The sequence below is a fragment of the Acromyrmex echinatior genome, chromosome 6 (assembly GCF_024713525.1).
Source record: "Acromyrmex echinatior isolate Ae372 chromosome 6, ASM2471352v2, whole genome shotgun sequence".
In the NCBI taxonomy this organism is placed as follows: domain Eukaryota; kingdom Metazoa; phylum Arthropoda; class Insecta; order Hymenoptera; family Formicidae; genus Acromyrmex; species Acromyrmex echinatior.
The window spans coordinates 11,872,344-11,895,315 of record NC_141857.1 but is presented as its reverse complement, the minus strand read 5'-3'; the positions used below and the strand labels follow the sequence as shown (position 1 = coordinate 11,895,315).

General features: G+C 42.1%; 3 protein-coding genes, 1 long non-coding RNA gene and 1 pseudogene across 4 annotated transcripts in view; 3 read left to right on the top strand and 2 right to left on the bottom strand.

Moving 5' to 3' along the window:
- Positions 1 to 22,972, top strand: part of LOC105148537 (uncharacterized) — a 96,834-nt gene that overhangs the window by 56,341 nt on the left and 17,521 nt on the right. The window lies entirely within an intron of this gene.
- LOC105148538 (uncharacterized) lies at positions 4 to 1,784 on the top strand. The gene is made up of 2 exons (XR_015545360.1): positions 4 to 1,444; positions 1,508 to 1,784. It is a non-coding gene; the product is annotated as an uncharacterized LOC105148538 (long non-coding RNA).
- Positions 4,817 to 6,963, top strand: LOC147909448 (uncharacterized). The gene has a single exon (XM_087406993.1). It carries the CDS (start codon positions 5,761 to 5,763, stop codon positions 6,847 to 6,849), a length of 1,089 nt encoding a protein of 362 aa, XP_087263119.1. The 5' UTR covers positions 4,817 to 5,760; the 3' UTR covers positions 6,850 to 6,963.
- On the bottom strand, positions 9,090 to 10,360 carry LOC147909447 (uncharacterized; annotated as a pseudogene).
- Positions 10,474 to 12,297, bottom strand: LOC147909446 (uncharacterized). The gene is given in 4 exon segments (XM_087406800.1): positions 10,474 to 11,239; positions 11,241 to 11,695; positions 11,790 to 11,986; positions 12,114 to 12,297. Coding segments are annotated over 4 exon segments (1,602 nt in total).

Sequence of the window (22,972 nt, the reverse complement as noted above, 5' to 3'; positions counted from 1 at the left end):
ACTATACAATACAAATATGTTTTATTTACATCGGTAATGCCCCCAATAATAATGGCAGCGTGTCGATGGAATCTGGCAAGATATACTGCTTATGATCGTGTGGACTTAAAGCAATTTTGTTTCTGATATCGTGTACACCTCATGCAATTTGGACCTTATGATCTGTCTGCACATCATTTCGATTGTGTCATTCAACACCTCGAATATTATAGACCTCGCTACAACGTTGCTCTTGATGCCCTTTGCCTTCTTCATATCTTTCTTTCTTTTTACACGCAAGACATACATTTTCGCTCTAAGCCCAATGAATTCGGTCATGATGACACCGTTGTTCTCATCTTTCATAAGGCCAGGAACTTTTTTATTCGCGAGCAGAATGCTGTAAGTAGTATAATAGTGGCGGTTCTAACCCAGGTCCTCTGAGGGGGGCGCGGGGATACTCATAGGCGCGGGGGAGTAGGCGCGAGGAGTATTGGTAGACGCGGGGAAGGGAGGGAAGGCGCGGGAAGTCCCGGCGCTATCGGTGTTTACTGATATGATGAGCCCCAGCGCTATCAGTGTTTACTGATATGATGATACGTATCGCCATGTTGTGGTGTCACGTATTATTGGGACCGCCGCCGCCGCAGACCCCGCGTCCATCCTAAAGTGCGTTTCGGGCCATCACCACAGACCTCGCGTCTATCCCAAAAAATGCGTTTTTATTTCATTAAAATAGATATTTATTTAAATAAGGGCGAAATAAAATTTTATTCCTAGCAAATAAGTTATCTATTTTATTGATACAAGCGAGAGGGCGAAAGGTATTTAAATATGGATAACCAAGCCTGCGGGCTGAACCCCTTCGTAACCGAGGGAGACGGATCCGTAAATAGACTGTGGACTCGTGAAAAACGAACAGCATCCGATTTTATCTCTTTGTCTTTTTTCTGCAATTTTCAAAATTTCTTCTAAAGATAACGAAAATGATTTTCTAAAAGAAAATGAAACTAGTTCTAAAGGAGTTATTAATCTCCTCCGCTCAGGAATAGTTGCACTAACACAATACTCGAAAATAAATAATTTATCATAAGTGTCGTCACGAAAAGTTATCGCTATAGCGCGTCGAGATATAGGATGAATGGATGGATGGATGGATAGACGGATGGGAAGTAAAGAAAGTACATACAGGGTTGGCCATATTCGACGGAAAGATCTGGCAACACTGTAACTTTTGACAGAGATGTTAGATCGAGTAACGACGTAGCGCGTTTGAAGCGTCAGTCGAAGGAAATTTTTGCCATGGAGCAGTACACGCCACGCGAACGCTCTCAGATTGTTGAAATTTACATTCAACAAAACAAGTCAATTGTTAAAACTCAACGTGCATGGAGAAAAATAAATAAAGTGAAAAGTGCGCCTTCCGCGAATACATTGTATCGTTTGTATGAAAGATTTTCAACTGGTGAGGCACTTACTAATCCCAAGCGTCCAAATAAAATGCGACCAAGGCGATCGCGTTCACCAGATTTAACGGCTCCAGACTTCTTTTTGTGGGGCTATTTGAAATCAAAGGTTTATGTCAACAAGCCAAGGACCCTAGACGAACTTAAGGCCAACATCCGACAGGAAATAGCCGCCATATCGACCGAAACATTGGTCAAAACGATGGAAAACGCTGCAAAACGGGCACGACTCGCCATGCAGGCTCAAGGCGGTCATTTAAGAGATATCATATTCAAAAAATGATGTACACAAATCTCCTTGAACCCTATTAAATGATTTTTAAAATGAACAGCAAAAAATGTGTTTTTTTCCCATGATTGAAAAAAAAACATCTTTCCATCGAATATGGCCAACCCTGTATATATATATAATGATATGAACAAAAAAATTTTTTTATTCACATATTATTACATCATTTCTTTTTTTTTACGTATTAAAAACTAAAGCCAATAGCTCACAATCGACGAGCTGATGTTTGTTAAAGATATCACTATCGCGTATAGTGTTTTCGGATGCGATGTTGGAGAATCGCGTATACTTGACATCAACCGTATCGACGAGTCGGGTTAATCGTTCGAACGTTACATCGATACATTCGTCAAACTCAAACATACGTCGTTTCGGTCATCATGCGTACGGATGAAGAATTGAAACGTATGAGCGTAGCATCGTTCAGCATGCAAACGCTGACAGTTAGCGGTCCAACACTTATAAAATTGTCCTTGTATTCGTTTCGCAGAATCTTGTAAACATTCCATCGCTGCTCGTAGAGACCCTTCCACGTTTCGAGAGACAGCAGCAGTTCATGTCCGCGATGATCTCCCAGGGCGATCTCCACGGAACTCGGTGGACCAACCTGTCAATCGGTCAATCTCCACACCATTGAGTTCATATCGAATCTCATCGAAAATGAACGCGACGCAATTATTTCCCAATGCCACATGAGCACCTTGGACCACTTTGTTCTTCGTCAGTTTTCCCTCGACATATAGAAAGCTTTCGTACGGCAGTGTGTACAGATCTTGTTGCTGTATGGGTATTCTTATTTCGCTGTATCCAAACGTGCTGTTGGCGAATGGGCTGTACGTGTAAGTCTCAATCTTGACGATGCGATCGTCGAAGATTGGCTCGTCTTTAATGTTTAAGATATCATCTCAAATGTTGCGCACCGCGAATCCCAAAGACTTTAAAAATGTAACGTTTGTCGCGCTGAGTTTCTTCTTTTTCTTCCTGATGCAGCTGGATGAGCGAGTGTTGTCGAGCTGTGGCGTCACCGACCTTGTAATGGATGCGTTATCTCTCTGCGTACGCTCCGTTCCGTTCAGCACGAGCATCTCACGCTCACGTTATTACTGTCGCCGTCGTACGTGCAATCTAACGGTGATCTCTTCTCCTCGAAAATCGAGCAATCGTCCGTTCTGATCGACGATGCGTATCGTTAGATCTGTAATGCTCCGTGCGATGATCGGCAGGTAAATGATTTGCGTCGGCCTCTCTGATATCTTATATCCTAGCGCCACGCTCGGCGAAAATTCATGTATCGTGTGTGCGCTTTTACCGTTGCTGTATGCACCTGCAGTCACGTTACACTCTACGCGGATAACGTTTACATTCATTATGTTGATCGACACGTCCGATTCGTGCCACCTTCGCGGCTGCAGTATACGCTTCGACGAGAATCTCAGCAGCGATGTTGTTGGACTTGTCAAAGTTTATTCTGTATGCACATCTAATCTCACATTTCATCGTGTTGTAGTTTGCGTGAAGCGTAATCGGGTATTCTCCACCCTCATCATCATCATCATCATCATCATCATCATCATCATCAGTGTTATTGTTATTGTCACCACGCACTACATCAACGGTTTCAAGTGCGTCGCGGTGCGGACGTTTTCGTAAAATCGCGCGTTTCAGAAATTCATTTATATCTCGCACTTCGTACGAACCTTTAGGAATTGTAATTTCCGCGTCGTCTTTGGCGAAATAAAATTTGTTGTTCGATTCGTTCACGTTCGGTATCGTGTGATAAGTCTCAAAAATCGCCAAACCGAGCTCGTAATCTCCGTCACTTAAATCTATGGCGGGGAAGTAATTCGCCGCGAGGACGGTGCTCTTTCCGCTTAGCGTAAGCGTCAATGACATGACGGAAAAAAGCGTTCGACTAATACTAAGATTTCACAGCGCCTCGTCGAGCTTTTTAAATTCACGCTCGTCTACCGTTTGTAGAAACCGCAGACACATCTGTCCGCAGAAATTTTGATCGTACGTCTGATAGGACGTGCGATTGTACTCTATCGTCGTAGCACCGTTCTCGAAATATCGCACCAGTTCCTTAGGCAGTCGAAGATTGCCGAAACTGTCAAAATACACGACGCGATTGTTCCTCTTCGCGTACGCTACCCAGTGAGTACCAGGCCCCGTCGCATCGTCCAGATTCACGATACCGCTTTCGTTTCGGTACACACTGCTCGTCGGTAACGTATTACGCATGAAAACGCCTCTAAAGTATGGTACACGCATACGTCTCGCGAGCTCGTTCAATTGTACATTGGTAGTTGCGCCAAACGGTACTTTTATCGTTTTTGACGTTTTTTTTTTCTTTGCAGCTACGTCCTGTCCATGTTTGTATGGACCGAGATACAGTCCGCGTCCATATTTGTACGGAGCGAGATACAGTCCGCGACCCTGTTCCATCACGCGATCGTGACGTTGCAGCTCTTCGAGCTGACATCGCGCGGTTTTGCTATCGTTTACCGCTTTCGCCACGCTGACTGCTCCGCCGATCAAAGACCCGAGTGCGCCTAACATTGGTAGAAACGGTAACGCACCGCCTCGTTTCGCCGTCGGAAGTATCCGCTTTTTCGTCACCTTTTTCTTCGTCGTCTTCTTCTTCGGTTTCATGCCCATGCCGATCTTGGTCTTGGCTTTCATCGCTGCCCAGACGGCAGCTGCGGCGGCTCTCTCGCCCAGAGCCGAATCTCTCGCGACGACGCGTCCTAGCGCTTTATCGGCGAGTACCTTGTCCGCCGTGTGTCTATCGGTGAGATCGTTGCTTCGAGAATACGCAATGTCGTGTTCTCGACACGCCGCGTCCAGCGGATTTATGCCCGCGTCACCTCTGGTTAATCGTTTCGTAAGTCGAGTGCCCGGACCGCAAAACTGGTAACCCGGAATATGTAACTCGAAAGGAAGCGCGTTTATCGCTAGATTTAGCAGACTGCCGACATTCGCTTCAATCCTTTATCTTCGGTGTGGGGCCGTCGATGTGCGTTCGCTGCCAAGGCTGATTGTAGTGTTCGCAGCGACGATAAGTTTGAACCTCCGAATCTGCCTTCACGTATTCCGGAAGCTTGTCCCAGACGTGTTCGATGTATTCACCGTACACGCGTAAGAGTACGACCTTCGGTATATATTGTAACTGCTCGGCGCTCAAATCTCGAATATCGGAAGGATGACACAGCGCGAGATACATTTTGCTACTGCGCGATTCGCGGATTCGCACGCCTTTAAATAATCGTTCGAGAGCGCGTAGTCTTTAGTGTGAGCATGAAATTCGTGCTGCAACCGCTGACGATACGTGTCACAAACTGTGACGTGAAATCACAAATGATGGGAGGCAGTGCGGAGAAGCGCAAGCACGGCGAAATGCTGCCGAGTACTATACGCGCGATCATTTGCGGCCCGTCGAATTGTGGTAAAACCAACGTTCTCATAAGTTTGCTCGAGAGTCCAAATGGCGTACGTTTCGAGAACGTGTACGTCTACTCGAAATCACTGCAACAGCCAAAGTATCGATATCTCGAAAATTTATTTACATCTATCGATGAAATCGGCTACTTTTTCCAACAATAGCGACATCGTTCCACCGAACGAGGCGCGCCCAAATTCTATTTTTGATGACGTGGCATGCGATAAGCAGGATGCGGTGAGAGAATACTTTTCGATGGGTCGCCACGCGAACGTGATTGACTGCTTCTATCTTTGTCAGACGTATGCGAGGATACCTAAACATCTGATACGCGACAACGCGAACCTGCTGATCCTGTTCAAACAGGATTGTACCAACTTGAAACACGTTTACAATGATCACGTGAACACCGACATGTCCTACGACGAATTTTGCACGTTGTGCCGCGACTGTTGGCAAAAAAAATATGGATTTTTAGTAATAGACAAGGATAGTGCGCTTAAAGACGGGAGATACAGAAAGGGATTTAACGAGTTCGCAATACTGTAACGTGACTAGTCGTTGTTGATACTTCGCCAGAGACGAACATGGCTGATGTGCGCGAGCATGAAAAAATCGCGAGAGAAATCAAGAAGACGAGCGAGTCGATCCGCAAGAAACATCGCGCTCTGAAAACCGGTAGAATCGAGGAAGACATGGCATTGGACAGACATTTTAAGCCTATTATCAAACCGCTGCGACAAATCGTTGACAGCTCCGATAAAGTGCACGCGATAAAGAGACAGTCGCGCGACGATGGCGCAGCGTCTGCCTCCAAGCGCGAGAGGAAGGAAGAAGAAGAGGAGAAGGAGGAGGAAGAGGGAGAGAAAGAGAGTGAGACGTTCGAGCGTTCCGCGATTCCGGATAAATCCGATGATCGATCGCACGATCGTGTACAGCCGATAACCTCCACTCCGCGTACGATAATCGTACCGACGATAGAATCGTTGGATAACGTTTTCGAAACGACGGACGACTCGCTAGCAACAAAGGCTCAAAATCAGTTGCAAACGTCGGAAGGTCGAGAGGCGTTGCAAACCGGCTTGGGTCCGCTGGGTCAAAAGTATGTCGAGGCTGTCCTGAGGGGAGCGCGAGATAAACAGAAGAGTGGTATAGATTATGTATACGGCGTTTACCTACACAAGGATGGATTGATGTTTGGCAATAAACGTTTCGACGTGGATGATGCTGACAACATAATTATCGACGGCGTACGATACGCCGGTTCACCCGGTCTTTACGAGTTAATTTTCAAGAGAATTCCCGACGATCTCCTTTACACGGAAGACGATATGAACAAGTACAAGAGCATGCTGCTGGCGACGAATGCGCACAAACACAAGCATCATTCGCAGGGCCGATTATTGAGCAACAGAGGATACAAGTACAAATACGTAATCGCGCCGTTGATGTCGATCACATCCAAGAAACAGAAGAAAAAATCTGGAAAGGGATTACCTCAAGCAATGACATTAAATGACAACGCGATCGATTACGTGCACTGGGACGATCTCAACGAGCTGGTGGATCGTCTACGATTGCTCGACGCTTCGCACCGAGCGGGCAACAATGCTCACGACAACGAGATGCTGTCGATTATCGAAGAACTTCGCGAAGCCGATCTTATTATAAATTAAATCGCGTATCGACGAAACGAGTCAGTCGAGTGGCGTCAGCGAGAAAAAAAAATACTTTTGTCCTTTGTATTACACGTCGAATCATGAAAAAGAAATCCAGCGAAAAGAGAAAAATTAGCTCCGAGAGACGCTGACTCGTCGAGGAATTGCATGCTCCGGCGAGAAGAAATTTTCCACGAAGACGCGTCATAGTTCGAGGATACGACGATTTATGGCAGGCTGATATCGTCGAGATGCGTCCGTACTCGAGCTTCAACAGAGGCCACCACTACATACTCACCGTCATCGATGTGTTGAGCAAGTACGCGTGGGCCGTACCGCTCAAGAGCAAGGGTGGAAGCGAGACGGCTGATGCTATTGTTGAGATAATTCGAGCAAGTGGAAGATGTTCTAAAAATTTACAAACGGATATGGGGAAGGAGTTTTACAATGTCGATGTGCAGAAAATCTTGAAAAAACACAACGTTAATCACTATTTCACGTATTCGACGTTGAAAGCGTCGATAGTCGAGCGGTTCAATCGTACGCTCAAAAGCGACATGTGGAAGATGTTTACACTCAACGGCAATTACAAGTGGATCGACGAGCTGCCGCGTCTCGTATCAGATTACAACGCGCACAAGCATCGCACTATCGGCATGCGACCCGCCAACGTAACTCCCGCGATCGCCAAAAACTCTTGGACACCGTGTACAGCGTGATAAAAATCGCTGGTCCAGCAAAATTCAAAGTGGGCGATTCGGTACGCGTGAGCAAGTACAAGATGATTTTTGAGAAGGGTTACACGCCAAATTGAACCACCGAGGTGTTTACGATCGTTAAGGTACAGCGTACCAATCACGTAACCTATCTACTCGAAGACTATCGCGGAAAATCCGTCGCTGGTGCGTTCTACGAGCACGAGTTGCATCGCGCTACTTATCCGGACGTGTATCTCGTGGAGAAAATACTGCGCAGGAAGGGAGACAAGGTGTACATCAAGTGGCTGGGATTCGATGGATCGCACAATTCATGGATACACAAAAACAATGTCATTTGATAAAATTTTTTCTACATATAAAAAATATATCAATATAAATATATAAAATATATCAATATAAACGTTTTTTATTACTTCCCATTCATCATCATCATCATCTTCGTTTTGGAGAATACAAAAAAAAACATGAGATACATAAAGTAAATAAAGTAAGTAAATTAGAATACTAGTATTGTGCGAGAGCGCACCGCGCGAAAGATTCGAGTGAGAAAACGGCACAAGGTTGATATGATAAGCGACAGTAAAGAGAACTTCGTTTCTTTGTAATTTAACAAAAGAATTTTCTTTAATATGCTCAGTTACAAAGTCAAAAAATATAATTAATTAAATATTAAATTAACAGAATATTAAATGCGGTCACCTTTTCCAAATGATATTTTGAAATCGCGGTAATGGAAAATCTCGGCGATTTTCTCGGCACTTCTCGAAAGATTCGTTTTATCGCGATTTCACTAAACGGTTAGCACGGCGATTTTACGAAGCGATATAGTAGCAAGACTATGACTCTAAGAACTCTAAGAACTTTAAGAAGTAAGAACTTTTGCGAAGTAAGAAGGAGGACGGCGAGATCGAAGCATTTATTGCTTTCGGCCTGAGCTTTCTTTTTTGGGAAAAATCCAATAAAAATTTGCCACAATCGTAATTATTACGTGGCATTAGGTGTACAAAATTGATTGGCGCTTTGGATTCTTTTCTAACGACGTTCAACGTAACAGTCATGCGCGACAGAAAATCCGTGGGTGGGATTGGTGACAGCGCGTGACGTATTCGTCGGAGCGCGGCGCTCGCGTGCACGAATTGAATCGTTCTAGAACTTTCGATTGTCCGTTGCTGGTAACGACAACTTGTTTGCGTGTAACGACTTGTTTTTAAAAAGAACAAAGAACACCAAATCGCTGATTTTTATCGAGGATTTAGATCATGCTCGAGATGAAATCACGAGCTCAATTTATGCATGCGTTCAATGACAATTACTGTCGGTCGACTGAAAGAATTCTTGCTTTTCTTTTCGAATTACCGATCTCAAACAAGTATATAATACGTATATAAATGTTAAAAACATGTGATATGTATTATATGAAAGTACAATAATCGTAATACATAAAAAAAAATACTTGTATAAATGTAAAAAAAAAGTATAAAATATAATAGTAATACATAATAGCATAATACATATAATATACACAATACATATATTGTATTACAAAGGTATCCGCCAATGTCCCCATGGTAACGTCTCCGTCGAGTCCGGTACGACGTATCGTTTGTCGTCGTTATGGACTCAGAGCGATCTTCGATTCGGATATCGTGTATACCTCGTGTAATTTAGATTGTATACACGATTGACGGCGAGTCATTTCAATCTCTTCGTTTAAACACCGCGTATAATCGTCGAACGTTATCGTTCGCGCTACAACATTATTCTTTACGCCTTTCGCCTTTTTAATGTCCTTCTTGCCATCCACTCTCACTGCGTACATCTTCGCTCTAAGTCCAACAAATTCGGTCATTAATACACCGTTGTTCTCATCCTTCATCAGGCCGAGTACTTTTTTGTTCGCGAGAGGCATATCGTACGCGTTGTCTGCCGGATAATCGCTCGTGTCGAATCTAGCGATATCGCGTTTCATAGTCTCGTAAACATTGCATGCATTGCTCGCATTCTATATAGTAAATGAGACTATCCGTGTCGGTGTACATGATCTTGCATTTGTCGCGATACATCGGTGACATGTACTCGTAATGAAATTCGTACAAACAGACTTTCGATATGTCAAGTATGCACATACCCACGTAAATCGGCTTGTTGAATTTCACCTCGAGTTTGCGCATTTGGACGGCAATCAAATTTTCCGCAAAGACGCTGCGGCTGTGAAAATTCGGTTTCGCGATCATTGCCTCCGCGCCGTACCGTTCGTCCCATTTTGTTATTAATTTTACATCAACGTGGTTGCGCACATTCTCCATGGTCTTACCGAATACTGCGTTGTTCATTAGCTTATACAAATTTTTTTCGAAATCGTTTTTCGCGAACGTTCTAAATTGTGTATTGAGTTCAATGTAATCGCAGAGCCATGGAGATTGAGCGAATTGTAGCACTCGATGGATCTTTATTACGCGGAGATCATGACGAGTACATTGCTGCAGGTTGCGATAATGGATGACGTAACGCTGCTTATCGTACAACGTCGCTAGAAGTTTATCTTCGAGCTTGCCAGGCGGTTTATCGCGCGTTGGACAGAAAGGTAAGTCAGTGTGTCGGTCGTGTAGATGCTGCGAATATTCGAGATCGACCTCGAGAATATAACCGGTAGGTGAATCCGGAGCGATCGCGCTCACGTCAAAGTTCGCAGCGTCTTCGGCGCACCGAAATTCGGTGTATGGTAAAGATTGACACATCGCCCATCCGTACAGATTATTCACATCGTACATCAAGTACGACGACGGTTTCGATGGATCGAACGAATACATGTACTTGTTATTAGCCTGCGCGTATCTGCCGGAGCATTAACTGAGGCCGCCGCGCTCGATGAACATAACCATATCAATGTCGGTGAGCAACTCGAATCTTATGCGTGTATATTTCAGCATAGCGTCCCACGTGAAACCTGGCAATGTATAATAATGCGCGGGATCGAGACAGTAACTCGCGATGCAGCTATTGCGGAAATTTTCGAAAATCTGTCTGCTAATAACAAGACATCAGTTTTCAAGTACAGATCACTGTACTCTCCGAGCGTTCGAATGGAGAATCGCTTCCAGATGTTCGCGGCGTGAGCGTAATCGCTCTCGGATACTGTATCGCCTGTCAACGAACTGAAAAATAATTCGCACGGTGGTAAGCGCGTGTCCTGCAATTTTTCGACGCAATCAATGTACTCGTACGGAAAGACACCTTTTCGTGTGAGTAATTCAAATTCTTCATCTGATAATGTTGGAAATTCGGAACGTACAATTTTTAATTTATCTTTGTCAAGATACGACGCCAATTTATCAAGACTTGCATTTAAAAATTTGAAAGAATCAATGAATCTTAATTTTATGCAATTTTTCTGAAAATTCTTTTCATTTGTGTCTTTGGTGCTATCGACATGTTTAGTGAATGAAATATATTTTTCTTTAGTTATCGGTAGTATATCTACATGTGCACCGTACGCGGTAGCAATTTCCTTAATTATAAAATGCGCGTCGTAGCCTGATAAATTGTGAAATACGACTGGAATATAAAACGAATTTTTATAATTTAAATTACAATTCGAATGCGCTGGACCACGATATCTACCGGTGAGATGACAATGATCGCGAACCCGCATTTCGTCCGGCGCGAACGGTTTCTCGCAGATGTGACAACGCGCTACGGTATGCCTCCCATTGCTGTTTAGATAACGTTTCCATGGGCACTTTGGTAGATACGATATTTTTCACGCGATGCGCTAAATCGTTGAGTTGTCGCGTGAACCACGCTATACAGTCTTCATCGCGACGGAAGTGATACGACGATAACGCGTCATCGTACGCACATCGCACGTAGTAGCCTATACTAAACGCGTCATGCTGTTGATACACGTACGACGATGCATCTTCCTTGTCGGATTTCGTCTTGCGTAAGACGCATTCCAGATCGGCGTAGACGATGAACGGTACTCGTTCTCGATTGTTATAGTTGTCGAATTCGAGCCACCTGTCGTCCTCGCTCGGCAGTCGGATGGCGCAGTTGTTGATCTTCTGGCAGTCCACTTCGTGCAACTGCAATTTTTCGCATGAACTGAAGTAATGAAGGCACCTACAAATAATAAAGGAATTTTTCTATTTCTTTTTTACTGTTTTTTTATTGACTATTTTTTTATTACCGATCACAAAAATATTTCCTGCTCTCGTTCCTAGTAATTTGTGATCTTACAAGGCGGGATAGATTTTTTATCCACGCAAAGTGTCTAATGTTGTCGTTACGTGAATGTTGTAGGTACAGGAGATTGACATGCTTCTCCTTCTTGTCATTGGTGAGCTGCAGAGGAAAGTCTATTTTTGATGCTGTAGACGTTGATCGATACCGTTCGAATTTCGGAATGTTTTTTAATGTCATTGGAAATTCGATACCTGCAAGATTTAATACTGTGGTGTAATGCGGGTATGATGATTCCCGATTTACATGACTTTCTGCGGGGTACAGAGTGGCGACCACCGACCACGCGAAACATGCATTGTCCGTCGAATAAACACTAACCACCGCTCGTCGCTATTTCTCGTGGCACTTCGATGTGACATCCCGCGTGCATTGGATTATTCACATTCACTATCAAATTGAGGATTCGCGACAATACCCATCCGCTGTCGCGTTCCTGGAATTCTTCGAGCGATGCTAGGATAGGCTCGACGACGTGTACCACTCGCTCGTACCACTCGCGCATATCGGTGCAACGATATATCTCGCATATCGGTGCAACGATTATGCTCTTATTAGCATGTTTATCCTTCGTCGCAAATTCGCCATTGAACGCGGTGTTCACTTTTACACTGCCGTGTCTTTCTACAGCGTCTCGCACTCGCTCGAGACTACATCGCCAGCGTCTTCTAAAAACCGCCGCAGCTCGATGTGATTAGAGTTTATCACCGCACCTGTCAATATATGACTCTCAAACGCGGCATCGATTTCTCGCCAGACAAGAGATCGTTCGTTGCCACTCGCGTATTCGCCACTCGCGTACTCGCCACCAATGTGCACGAAACGTCGCTCCAATTCCAACTTTGCACCCGCGAGTCGCGCGATCCTTGCCACCGCGGATTGTCTGTATCCAATGGTAAGGCGCGGACGCTTGGCACGACAAAGTTCTTCGAGCTGCTTGATGTATTCGTCGCACTGTTGCAGCCATGAGAAACACTCCGTCAGAGTAGCGACCTGGTTGCACTGTTCTAGCAATTCGCGTTCCACTCGCTCGTGGTTTTCCATGTTTTTTTTTGTTTTTTTGTTTTTAATGTGTGCAAAGTACAGGACATATGCTGCACGAGAATATAATGTACAAAGGTAATCTGCAATTTGTGCACGACCTGCCGTCTAGCCTACCGAAAGAACCGGCCTCATGCACCCTGACGTAATACATTCCTCCATCGTTAATGTCAGCTATACGAATCATGCATGATGTGCATACGGTTAAAGAACCACCCGTTGTATAATAATTGTGGATTACACAATGCTTAGTACGAGCATTCAATGTACGAATTTCTGGAGACGACACGAATTTTTCTACGCGATCCATTTCATACTCGCTCATATCACTAGCACATCCACTATCGTCGGATAGTATTTCTTCGTCGGACGACTCTTGGTTCATTATATTCTCAAAGTCTACTTCCACTTCATCAAACACTTCGTCTCTAATATTCGCGAACTATTCCTCATCCACATTTCTAATATATTCTGCTACGTCGATTCTCTCCTCAATGTTACCGATATTCTCGAACTCTACATCGTCCATTATGTTCTCAAATTCTATTTCCAATGCTTCAAATAACTTGTCTGCATTTACATCATCTATGTCCTCAACGTTTGTATGATATCAGCCATACTTTTCGCATTACACTTATTGCGATTCGGTAATTTTTAAAAACGTCAACTGAGATGCCGCGCGCTTATGACCCATTATATATTCTATTTGCGGCTTCTTTGTCCCTTTGTCTACCCTCCCTATTGGGTTGCAGCATCGGCGACGTGTCACCGATCTCTTCTTACAAAAAATATCGTTATCAATTTCTCTCTCTTAACGCATCGCAACGTGTCACCCGATCTCATGGTTCTTCCTAGATAAATATTATTATCAACGTTTTTGACTTTCTTGAAAGAAAGAACTGTAAGAATGTAGTATGATTTCATCATCATCTATCTCTCATTGAAGACGCTTTGTGTAGCAGCCGATACATCGATGATGTGCCACCGATCTTCTAGACAAAAGTCCACGTTATAATGGACGCATTTTTTAGAGTGAATGTTGGGGTGGGGTGTTGGGGTGATGGCGCAACGCATTTTTTTTTTTTCGACAGTTCGAAACGCACTTTAGGGTGAACGCGGGGTCCACGCGGCGGCGGTGGTGGCACTGATGCCTGCGGCGATGGGGTGTTGGGTGGCGGCGGTCCCAATAATACGTGACACCACAACATGGCGATACGTATCATCATATCAATAAACACTGATAACAATGGGACTCATCATATCAGTAAACACCGATAGTGCCGGGACTTCCCGCGCCTCCCTTCCCCGCGCCTATCAGTACTCCCCGCGCCTACTCCCCCGCGCCTATGAGTATCCCCCGCGCCCCGCGCCCCCCTCAGAGGACCTGGGTTAGAACCGCCACTGTATTAACTACTGCTGTACGCGTTATCACTCGAGTAATTGCTCGTGTTAAATTTACTTATATCGCGTTTCATGATATCGTCATATTCTATATAGTATATGAGGCTGTTAGTATCGATATACATAATTTTGCATTTTTCGCGAAATAACGATGCAATGTACTCGTAATGAAATTCGTACAAACACGTCTTCTCGAGGATGCACATACCCACGTATATCGATTTGTCAAACTTCATCTTGAGCTTATGCAGTTCTATCACGACTAGATCCTCCGAAAAGACGCTACGGCTGTGGAAATTTGATTTCGCGATTATTACTTCAGCACCGTATCTGCCTTCCCATTGTGTTAATAACTTTACGTCGACGCGATCGCGTACATTCTCCATGGTTTTGCCAAATATCGCATTATTCATAAGTTTGTATAATTTTTTTTTCAAAATCATTTTTGGCCAAAGTTCTAAATTTTGTGTTTAGTTCTATATAATCGGGTAGCCATTGCGTGAATTGCAGTATACGATGAATCTTTGTAATACGGAGACCGTGATGAGTGCTGCTGCAAGTTATGATAATGTATGATGTAACGCTGTTTATTGCGTAATGTTGCGAGGAGTTTGTCATCGCTCTTGCCAGGTAGTTTCTTACGCGTTAGACAGAATGGTAGGTCAGTCTGCGCGTCATGAAGATATTACGGATACACTGCGTCCATCTCGAGAATATAACCTGTTGCCGAATAACGCGATGATCGTAAAGTCAAAATTTTGTCGTCGACTCATCGAAAATCGGCGTAAGGCAATGGTTGGACATTGCTCAGCCGTACAGATTGATGACGTCATAGTACATCAAGTACGATGATGGTTTCGATGGATTGTACGACATGTATTTGTTGTTGGCTCGCGCGTACCTGGTCGAACGCTGACTCAGATCATCGCGTATACCGCGCTCAATAAACATGACCATGTCAATGTCTGTGAGTAATTCAAATCTTATACCTGTATGCTTTAACATGGCGTCCTATGTGAAGCCCGGTAAGATGTAATGATACGCGGAATCGAGCCCATAACTCGCGACGCAACTGTCGCGGAAATTTTCAAAGACGTCGGCCAACAACAATATTTTCGGATATAAGTCGCTATATTCACCGAGTATCCGGATGGAGAATCGCCATATGTTGACGGTATGCGCGTAAGCGTTCTCAGATACAGTGTCGTCTGTCAATGAATTGTAAAACGACTCGCGAGGTGATAAACATAGCTCATCCAACTTTTCAACACAATGTACTTATACGGAAAGACGCCCTTTCGTGTCAAAAGATTAAAATTTTCTTCTGATAAATTGGAAAATTCGTGTTGCAGTATTCGTAGCTTGTTTTTAATGAGAAAAGATGCCAATTTGTCTAAACTAGAAGCGAGAAATCTGTATGAATCTATAAACCGTAATTTTACACAATCTTTTTTATCAATTTTGATACTATCGACATGTTTTGTAAACGAGATATATTTTTCTTTAGTTATCAGTTGATCAAAAGATCAACATGTCCTTCGTACGCGGTGGCAATTTCCTTGATGACGAAATAGCCTGATAAGTTATGGAAAACTAGGGATATGCAATGCGAATCCCTATAATTTAGATTACAATTTGAGTGCGCAGGGCTTCTGTACCGTTCGGTTAAGTGACAGTGATCGCGTACCCGCGTATCGTCTGGGGCAAACGGTTTCTCGCATACGAGGCAGTGCGTGGCATTGTTATTATATTTTTACCAATCGCGTGAAATCCGCCATGATTACGTTAACCGAAATTATAGACTATACACTGTGCGACAAATTTCTGAGTTCTTCCGTGATATACAGTCCTTATCACGACGAAAACGATAGCTCGACAGTGAGCTGTCGTACGAGCAATGCACGCAGTATCCGATACTAAATATGTTGTGATGATGATATGTGTATGTAGCTGATTCAGGATTCCCATCTGTCTTTTCCAATGCACACTCCACGTCATAAACCATGGCGTAAACAACGAATGGGATGCGTTTCTTCCTGCAGTGGTTGTCGAAACTCAGCCATTTATCATCCTCGCTCGGTAGTCGATCGCACAATCATTTAATTTTCCACAGTCGTCGCTATGAATCTCCAATTTAGCGCTCAAGCTAAAATAGTGGAGGCATCTAAAAAAACCGCTCATTTATTATTAGTTGCGCAACTAAGTTCTCGCTGTTATTTTGATGCATTTTCATCGCGAGAACTTAGTTGCGCACCTATTATTATTATTATCATTATTATCATTATTATCATTATTATCATTATTATCATTATTATCATTATTATCATTATTATCATTATTATCATTATTATCATTATTATCATTATTATCATTATTATCATTATTATCATTATTATCATTATTATCATTATTATCATTATTATCATTATTATCATTATTATCATTATTATCATTATTATCATTATTATCATTATTATCATTATTATCATTATTATCATTATTATCATTATTATCATTATTATCATTATTATCATTATTATCATTATTATCATTATTATCATTATTATCATTATTATCATTATTATCATTATTATCACTATTATCATTATTATTATTATTATTATTATTATTATTATTACATACCTATCGCAGAAATATTTTCTGTTCTTTTTTCTGGTAAGTTGTGAGCTGACTAATCGAGATAGATTCTTGATAAGCGCAAAGTGTCCCGCATTGTCCTCCACAAGAGGTTTACGTGCTTGCTCTTCTTTCGGTCGGCGAGTTGTATCGACACAATCCCCTTTTCATTGATATAGAAATGTTGATGGAAATGTCATTAAAAGTTTCAAATTTCTTAATTTGACTTAACGTTATTCAATGCCCGCGAAATTTAAAACCGATGTATAATGTGGATACGAGGATTTCCGTTCCACATATTTTTGAGCCGAGTGTAGAGCGGCAACAACAGACCATGCGAAATACGCATTGTTCGCAGTTTGCACATTGATTACCGCTCTCTTTAGCATAATTTCTCGCGGAAGTTTAATATGACATGACCTCCCGCGCAGAGGATTGTGCTTGTTCGTATTCACTGTTAAATTCAGTATACGCGATAATGCCCATCCGCTATCGCGTTCCTGAAACTTTTCCAGCAATGATAAGGCTCGACGACGCGCGACACGTACCATTGGCGCATATCGGTATTGATATAGTTTATATTTCCGGGTGGCGATACTTTTGTTCGCGCGTTTATCACCTATCACGAACTCACTATTAAAAACAGTGTTTATTTTTATAGAGTCATATCGTTGCACTACACTATGCACATGCTCAAGCACAATTTCGCTCTTCGAGGAATCGGCAAGGCTCGATATTTTTAGTGTTTATCACCGCACCTGTCAGAATACGGCTTTCGAACGCCGTTTCGATGACGTGCCAATGGAGTCCGTATCCGGTCCCCACATGCACGAATCTTCCACACAGAGATTCTTTCAGACTCTTGAGCCGCGCGATACATGCGATCAGTGATTGTCTATTACCGATTGATAATCGCGGGCGTTTGATATGGCTCTGCTCCTCCAATGATTCTATAAATTCGTCGCATCGCTGTTCCCATGCGCTGTAATTTTCTCTTGTATTAAGCAAGGTAGCTTGCTCAACTAAATCGTGCTCCATGTTGTCACTTACGCTGTCGAATTGACTAATGATGTTATTTGACTAAATCTTGTCATTTTTATGTGCACTATTTTTATTAATGATATCAGACATCTCAAAAAGATTAGATATCTGCCCTGAAAAAATATTAAATTACGCTAATAAAACAGTTATAGTTTGATGAAATTGCAAATGCAATGTTGCATTTTTGCAGGTGTTGAATCAAACATTGATCACTAAAACATGTTAATGTGAAAATATTTCTTATATTACGCTGACAGAGCAGTTGTGTATTGGCTGATATTGCACTATTTGGCAACGTCGCATTTGTATTATATTACATTAATCATTGTCATTGCAAAAACATGCTAAATGTCCTTGGAAAAAGTTATGTTACACTGAGGTCATATTGAAACTTGCAAATTTGCTGACATTGCAATTTGCGGTGTCAGATTACATTAATGTCATCGCCGGATGTCACTAAAAATCTTTTGTTACAAAAATTGTTGGAGGGGATAAGATTAAATAAAGATTGGAGCAATGATACTGCATCAGTCTGCATCAGACAGATTCGTTTTGCAGTAATCTCCAGTGCTATGGTTTCATACGTTCAACATGAGTCAAGCAAGTAAGTATTTCAATTATATTTATTTGTGAAGATTTTTTTCTCTATATATTGCTTATTCTTTTGTTCTTTTCTTCTCCATTACAGCGCGTCTTTTTACTGTTTTAAAAAGACTATTAGCGTTGACATCGACGGTTTAATTTTGGAAGATTAGAATCATCATGGGATCAACCCTTCATATTGAAATTGCTATTGGTGGCTATATTGGTGATACCCGAGGCATCATCCTACCGCCATGCTAGGTGAATGGCACTCCTCAAAAAATAGTAAATATCCAGCGATTGGTGCAGTCATCTACGCGAAAATAATGATATTGGATCTTATCATTGAACCTGTTAAAATAAATGATGTTGACAATATGAAATTATCTTTAAGTGAAAAGTATTAAGTGAAAAGTGTTTATATATGAAACTGTTACTATACTTTTTATGCTTGAACTCGAACAATGTATTGAACATATATATTTCGATTTGTATCAATATACTAATATTATAAGCAATAAATTTAAATATTTTGTGACTCATTTACTGTATAAGTACAATAGCGATGCTATAGATACCTTGTATAGGATTTACGATAAAAATTCATATATTGAATGCAAATTGATAGTATATATGCTGTAGATAATATTGTATATAATGCATTACATGAAGTATAAATGCCTAAAATAAAAATATCTGTGTCTGCAATTAATCATTCCTATCTCAGCGGTATCGTATTACGCGCGCGTCATCACGCACGACACCATAGCGCACGATCGTGCCATCGCGCAGTACGAATAATTATATAAAATAAAATAAAATAAAATAAAATATATAAAATAAAATATAGTATAACATAATAAATAAATAAAATATTCCGCATGCAAGAAGAAGATGACGACACATAAGAGAAAAAAATGTTAAGTATTAATAGAAAGTATACATGGTAAGTATAGCGCGCGGTAGGAACCGCGTCCGGAGGCGGTGGCGAGGGTCAGCAGAACGCGCCCGGAAGCGGCGGTAGGGACCGGCGGCGGCGGACCGCGCCCGGAGGCGGCGGCGGCGACGGCGGCGACGGTGGCGGCCATTGTCTCCGCGCCACTTCTTCACCGCGGATGCAAGTTTCCACTACATAATTTCCCGCTACATAATTTCCGGCTACGTAATTTCCCACACCCGAGGGGGCATCTTTGTCCTCCGCACTGCCATCCCGCTTGCCTAGTGACGTCATTTTCCTCCTCCCCATCCCCCCATGATGTCACCCTCTTGCCTAGTGATGTCAGCCCTCTCCTTCCCGCGGACCCCCCCCCCTGCGCTATGGGTACCCCCCGCTCCTTATCCCCTACCCCCTCGGAGCTCCTGGGTTAGAACTCGTTTTACTACTATAAATGTTTCTTATATTGTTTAAGCGTTAATCAATATTGTTTAAGCTATAATCAATATGATTGTTTATTTATATGATATGCGAATACAAGTTATCTTCTAGATTATACATAAGATAAGTTTAGTTGTATGTTTATTGAAAATATGTTATATTTGTCAAGGCGGGCGGCGTGTTATCTATTTGAGTTATGTCATTTTTTATTTTTATGTTGTGCGACACTGTGACGTTGATTATCGATCGCATTATCGACTGATTTAGTTATTGTGTAGTTCTGATCCATAAAGCGCCGTTAGTATGCGCGCTCATTCCTGTTAAGTTATATTAATAGTCGAGAGATTCAAACAAGCAGGGTATCAATTATAAAACTTTATCCCTAGGATGGAAAATTGAAAATGAAAATTTTTACCATTTAAATTAATGGAGAAATTTTTCACTTTTCACTTTCCATCTTAGGGATAGAGTTTCATGATTTGATACCTAAACGCCCGAGTAGCACGCATTCATTTGTGCCAATATAGGTTCTAACGTAAAACATATGAGATGCCATTCCTTCACTCAAGATTGGCAGTCAACGATTTATTCCAAAAGCGAAATTAGATAATAATTATTTCTTTAATCTTCTCCTCTATTTCCCCCTCTCCTAATTTAATCCTTTTATTATAATATTTTTTTTCCTTTCCTCTCTTCCTCCTATTCACTTCTTCTCACCTATTCAATCTTTTTATCCTTTCCATCTTTTCTTTCCATCTTTCATTCTCTTCCCCACTTCCTATCTCACCCCCCCTCTCTCTTTTTTACTCTTTCCTCTTTCCATTCTCCTTCCCCTACCTTCACTTTATCCAATTTTTCCAATGTCTTTATCCTCTCCACTATCTCTTCGTTTTCCTTCTTCCATCTTTCATTCCTCTCCTTCAACTCCTTTCTTATCCTTTCCACTTCTTTTCTCACCATCTTCTTTTGCTCCTCAGCTACTTTCATATTTCTTTCTTAATTAACTCCCCTTAATTCTTTCCTCATTTCCTCCCTCATATTCTTGAGCATTTCCCTCCTTCCTCTCCCATTTTGACCGGCGATCTTTTTGTCTTCTTACTCCTAAAAATCTCCTCTATTTTCTCCTCTCCTCCCTTTCCTTTTCTCTTCCTTTTTAGGAACTTTTCCAACTCACCTGTCTATCTCCCCTCTCTCCCCCTCTCCCTCTCTTCCTCTCCCTCCCCCTCTCCCTCTCCCTCTCTCCTCCTCTCTCTCTCTCTCTCTCCCTTTCTCTTCTCCCCCTCCCCTTCCTCTCCCTCTCTCTTCCTCCCTCTCTCTCTCGTCTGGTGAGTATACGTAGACATTAACTTTGTTGCTCTGCATTTATATTAATATTTAGACTGTTTTTCTGTTGCTTTTTGCCCCATGGGGTTTTCTTTTCCAAAGCTTTGATCAAATGCTATAAGACCTGATATCTGTCCGCTACGGGCTGTACTTTCGGATTTTTTGCACTTTTGCTTTCCTGCTTTTCTGACTATCTGATATGCGATTTCTGGAATCATAACCTCTTTGGTGATCTCCTGTTTATTACACAATACGCATGTGTTGATTTGCGGTTTCGTCGCTAGCAAGGATGGACAGGGAGAATCCTGGGAGTATCGACGGACAAGACACTGATGGAGAAGATGGCAGCGTTGAGCTGAGCATGCGTGAGCTGAGGAGGAATGCTCCTATTGCTCCGAGCGCTCCTATAACTGTAGATATGTCCGAGGGGAGCAAAGGATTGAATCTATTAATATTTCCAGAGTAAATGAGCTTGAAGATTTAATTAAGAGTCAGTGTGATTTGGGCAAATTCTTTCAACAAGTAAGGTCTCAGCTGAAAGAAGAGGTCTTATTGGCGTTTGTGACATGCAAGAATGTGTTTTCAGAGGTTTCTAATGCCCTGATATATCGCTTTACTGGAAATTTAAAAGCAATTACAGATGTTGTCAGGGCTGTAAGTGAAATGCTCGGTCCATTAAATAGAATAAATGTTGCTGAAAACTTAAGATCTGCATCGAGTCAGTAGAGAACGTATGCATCTGTGACTGAAGCGGCTGGGCTCCTAATTCGAATCTCGCGCGGACATGCTTTTAAGACTACACAATCCATCAATTTTCTGGTGGTACCGTATAACAAAAATTTAAGTAAATATATCTTCGCGAGAGGATACTCTTTTTAAGGTCTTTAAACCTGCTGAATGCAATTTAAAAATTAATAGAATTACTTCGGCGTCGAAAAACGGAGTTCAAATAGAAGCGATCAAACCTGATTTAGATAAAATTAAAAGTAATCCTAATCTTGCACGGGCTGGACTCAGAATAGTTGAGAACGTGAAATCGGATCCGCGATTCATTGTGCATGGTGTGCCGAATAAAATGTTATCAAGAGAAATAGAGGAAGAACTTAAGGCTCAGAATTTGAATGGGAGAGAAGGAATCAACATTAAGGTTATTTACAGATTTCCGCCTAAATAGAGTAGAAAGACAAGTTGCATCCTTGAGATACCCCCGGATGTACGAATAATATTGCAGAGTATAGGTCGAATCTATTCGAGATACTCTGTCTGTACTTTTGCTGATCATGTCAGAGTGCTGCAATGTTTTAGATGTGCAACTTTCAGTCATATCGCCAGCAACTGCAGAACTAATCCGTCTTGTTGTCATTGTTCGAGATCACATGAAATAAAGGTTTGTTCAGAGAGTGCTAAAGCACTGAAATGTAGTAATTGTTTACTGTCTCAAGCATTAATAAAACTAACAATAACATCAATTACTCAGCAATTACTGACTCAAATAAATGTCCTATATTGGCCAAAAGAATAAAAGATAAAATCTCTAATATTAACTACGCTAACAATATAATGATATAAAATCTTAGGCTCTATCATGTGAATTGCCAGTCGCTGATTGATTTGACGAATTTCGTCAGTTTTTTATAAAATCATGTCATCTGTTTGTCTAAAATGTAGTTGTGTCCGGGAGTTTCGGATGTGATGGTGTGTTTACCGGGCTACACGCTCTTTAGAGCGGATAGAGAGGGAAGACATGGCAAAGGGATGGCGTTCTATCCGTAATATTCTC

Bases quoted from the DNA above. Each gene is read 5' to 3' on its own strand.
- LOC147909448 (XM_087406993.1), top strand. From the start codon at position 5,761: ATGGCTGATGTGCGCGAGCATGAAAAAATCGCGAGAGAAATCAAGAAG.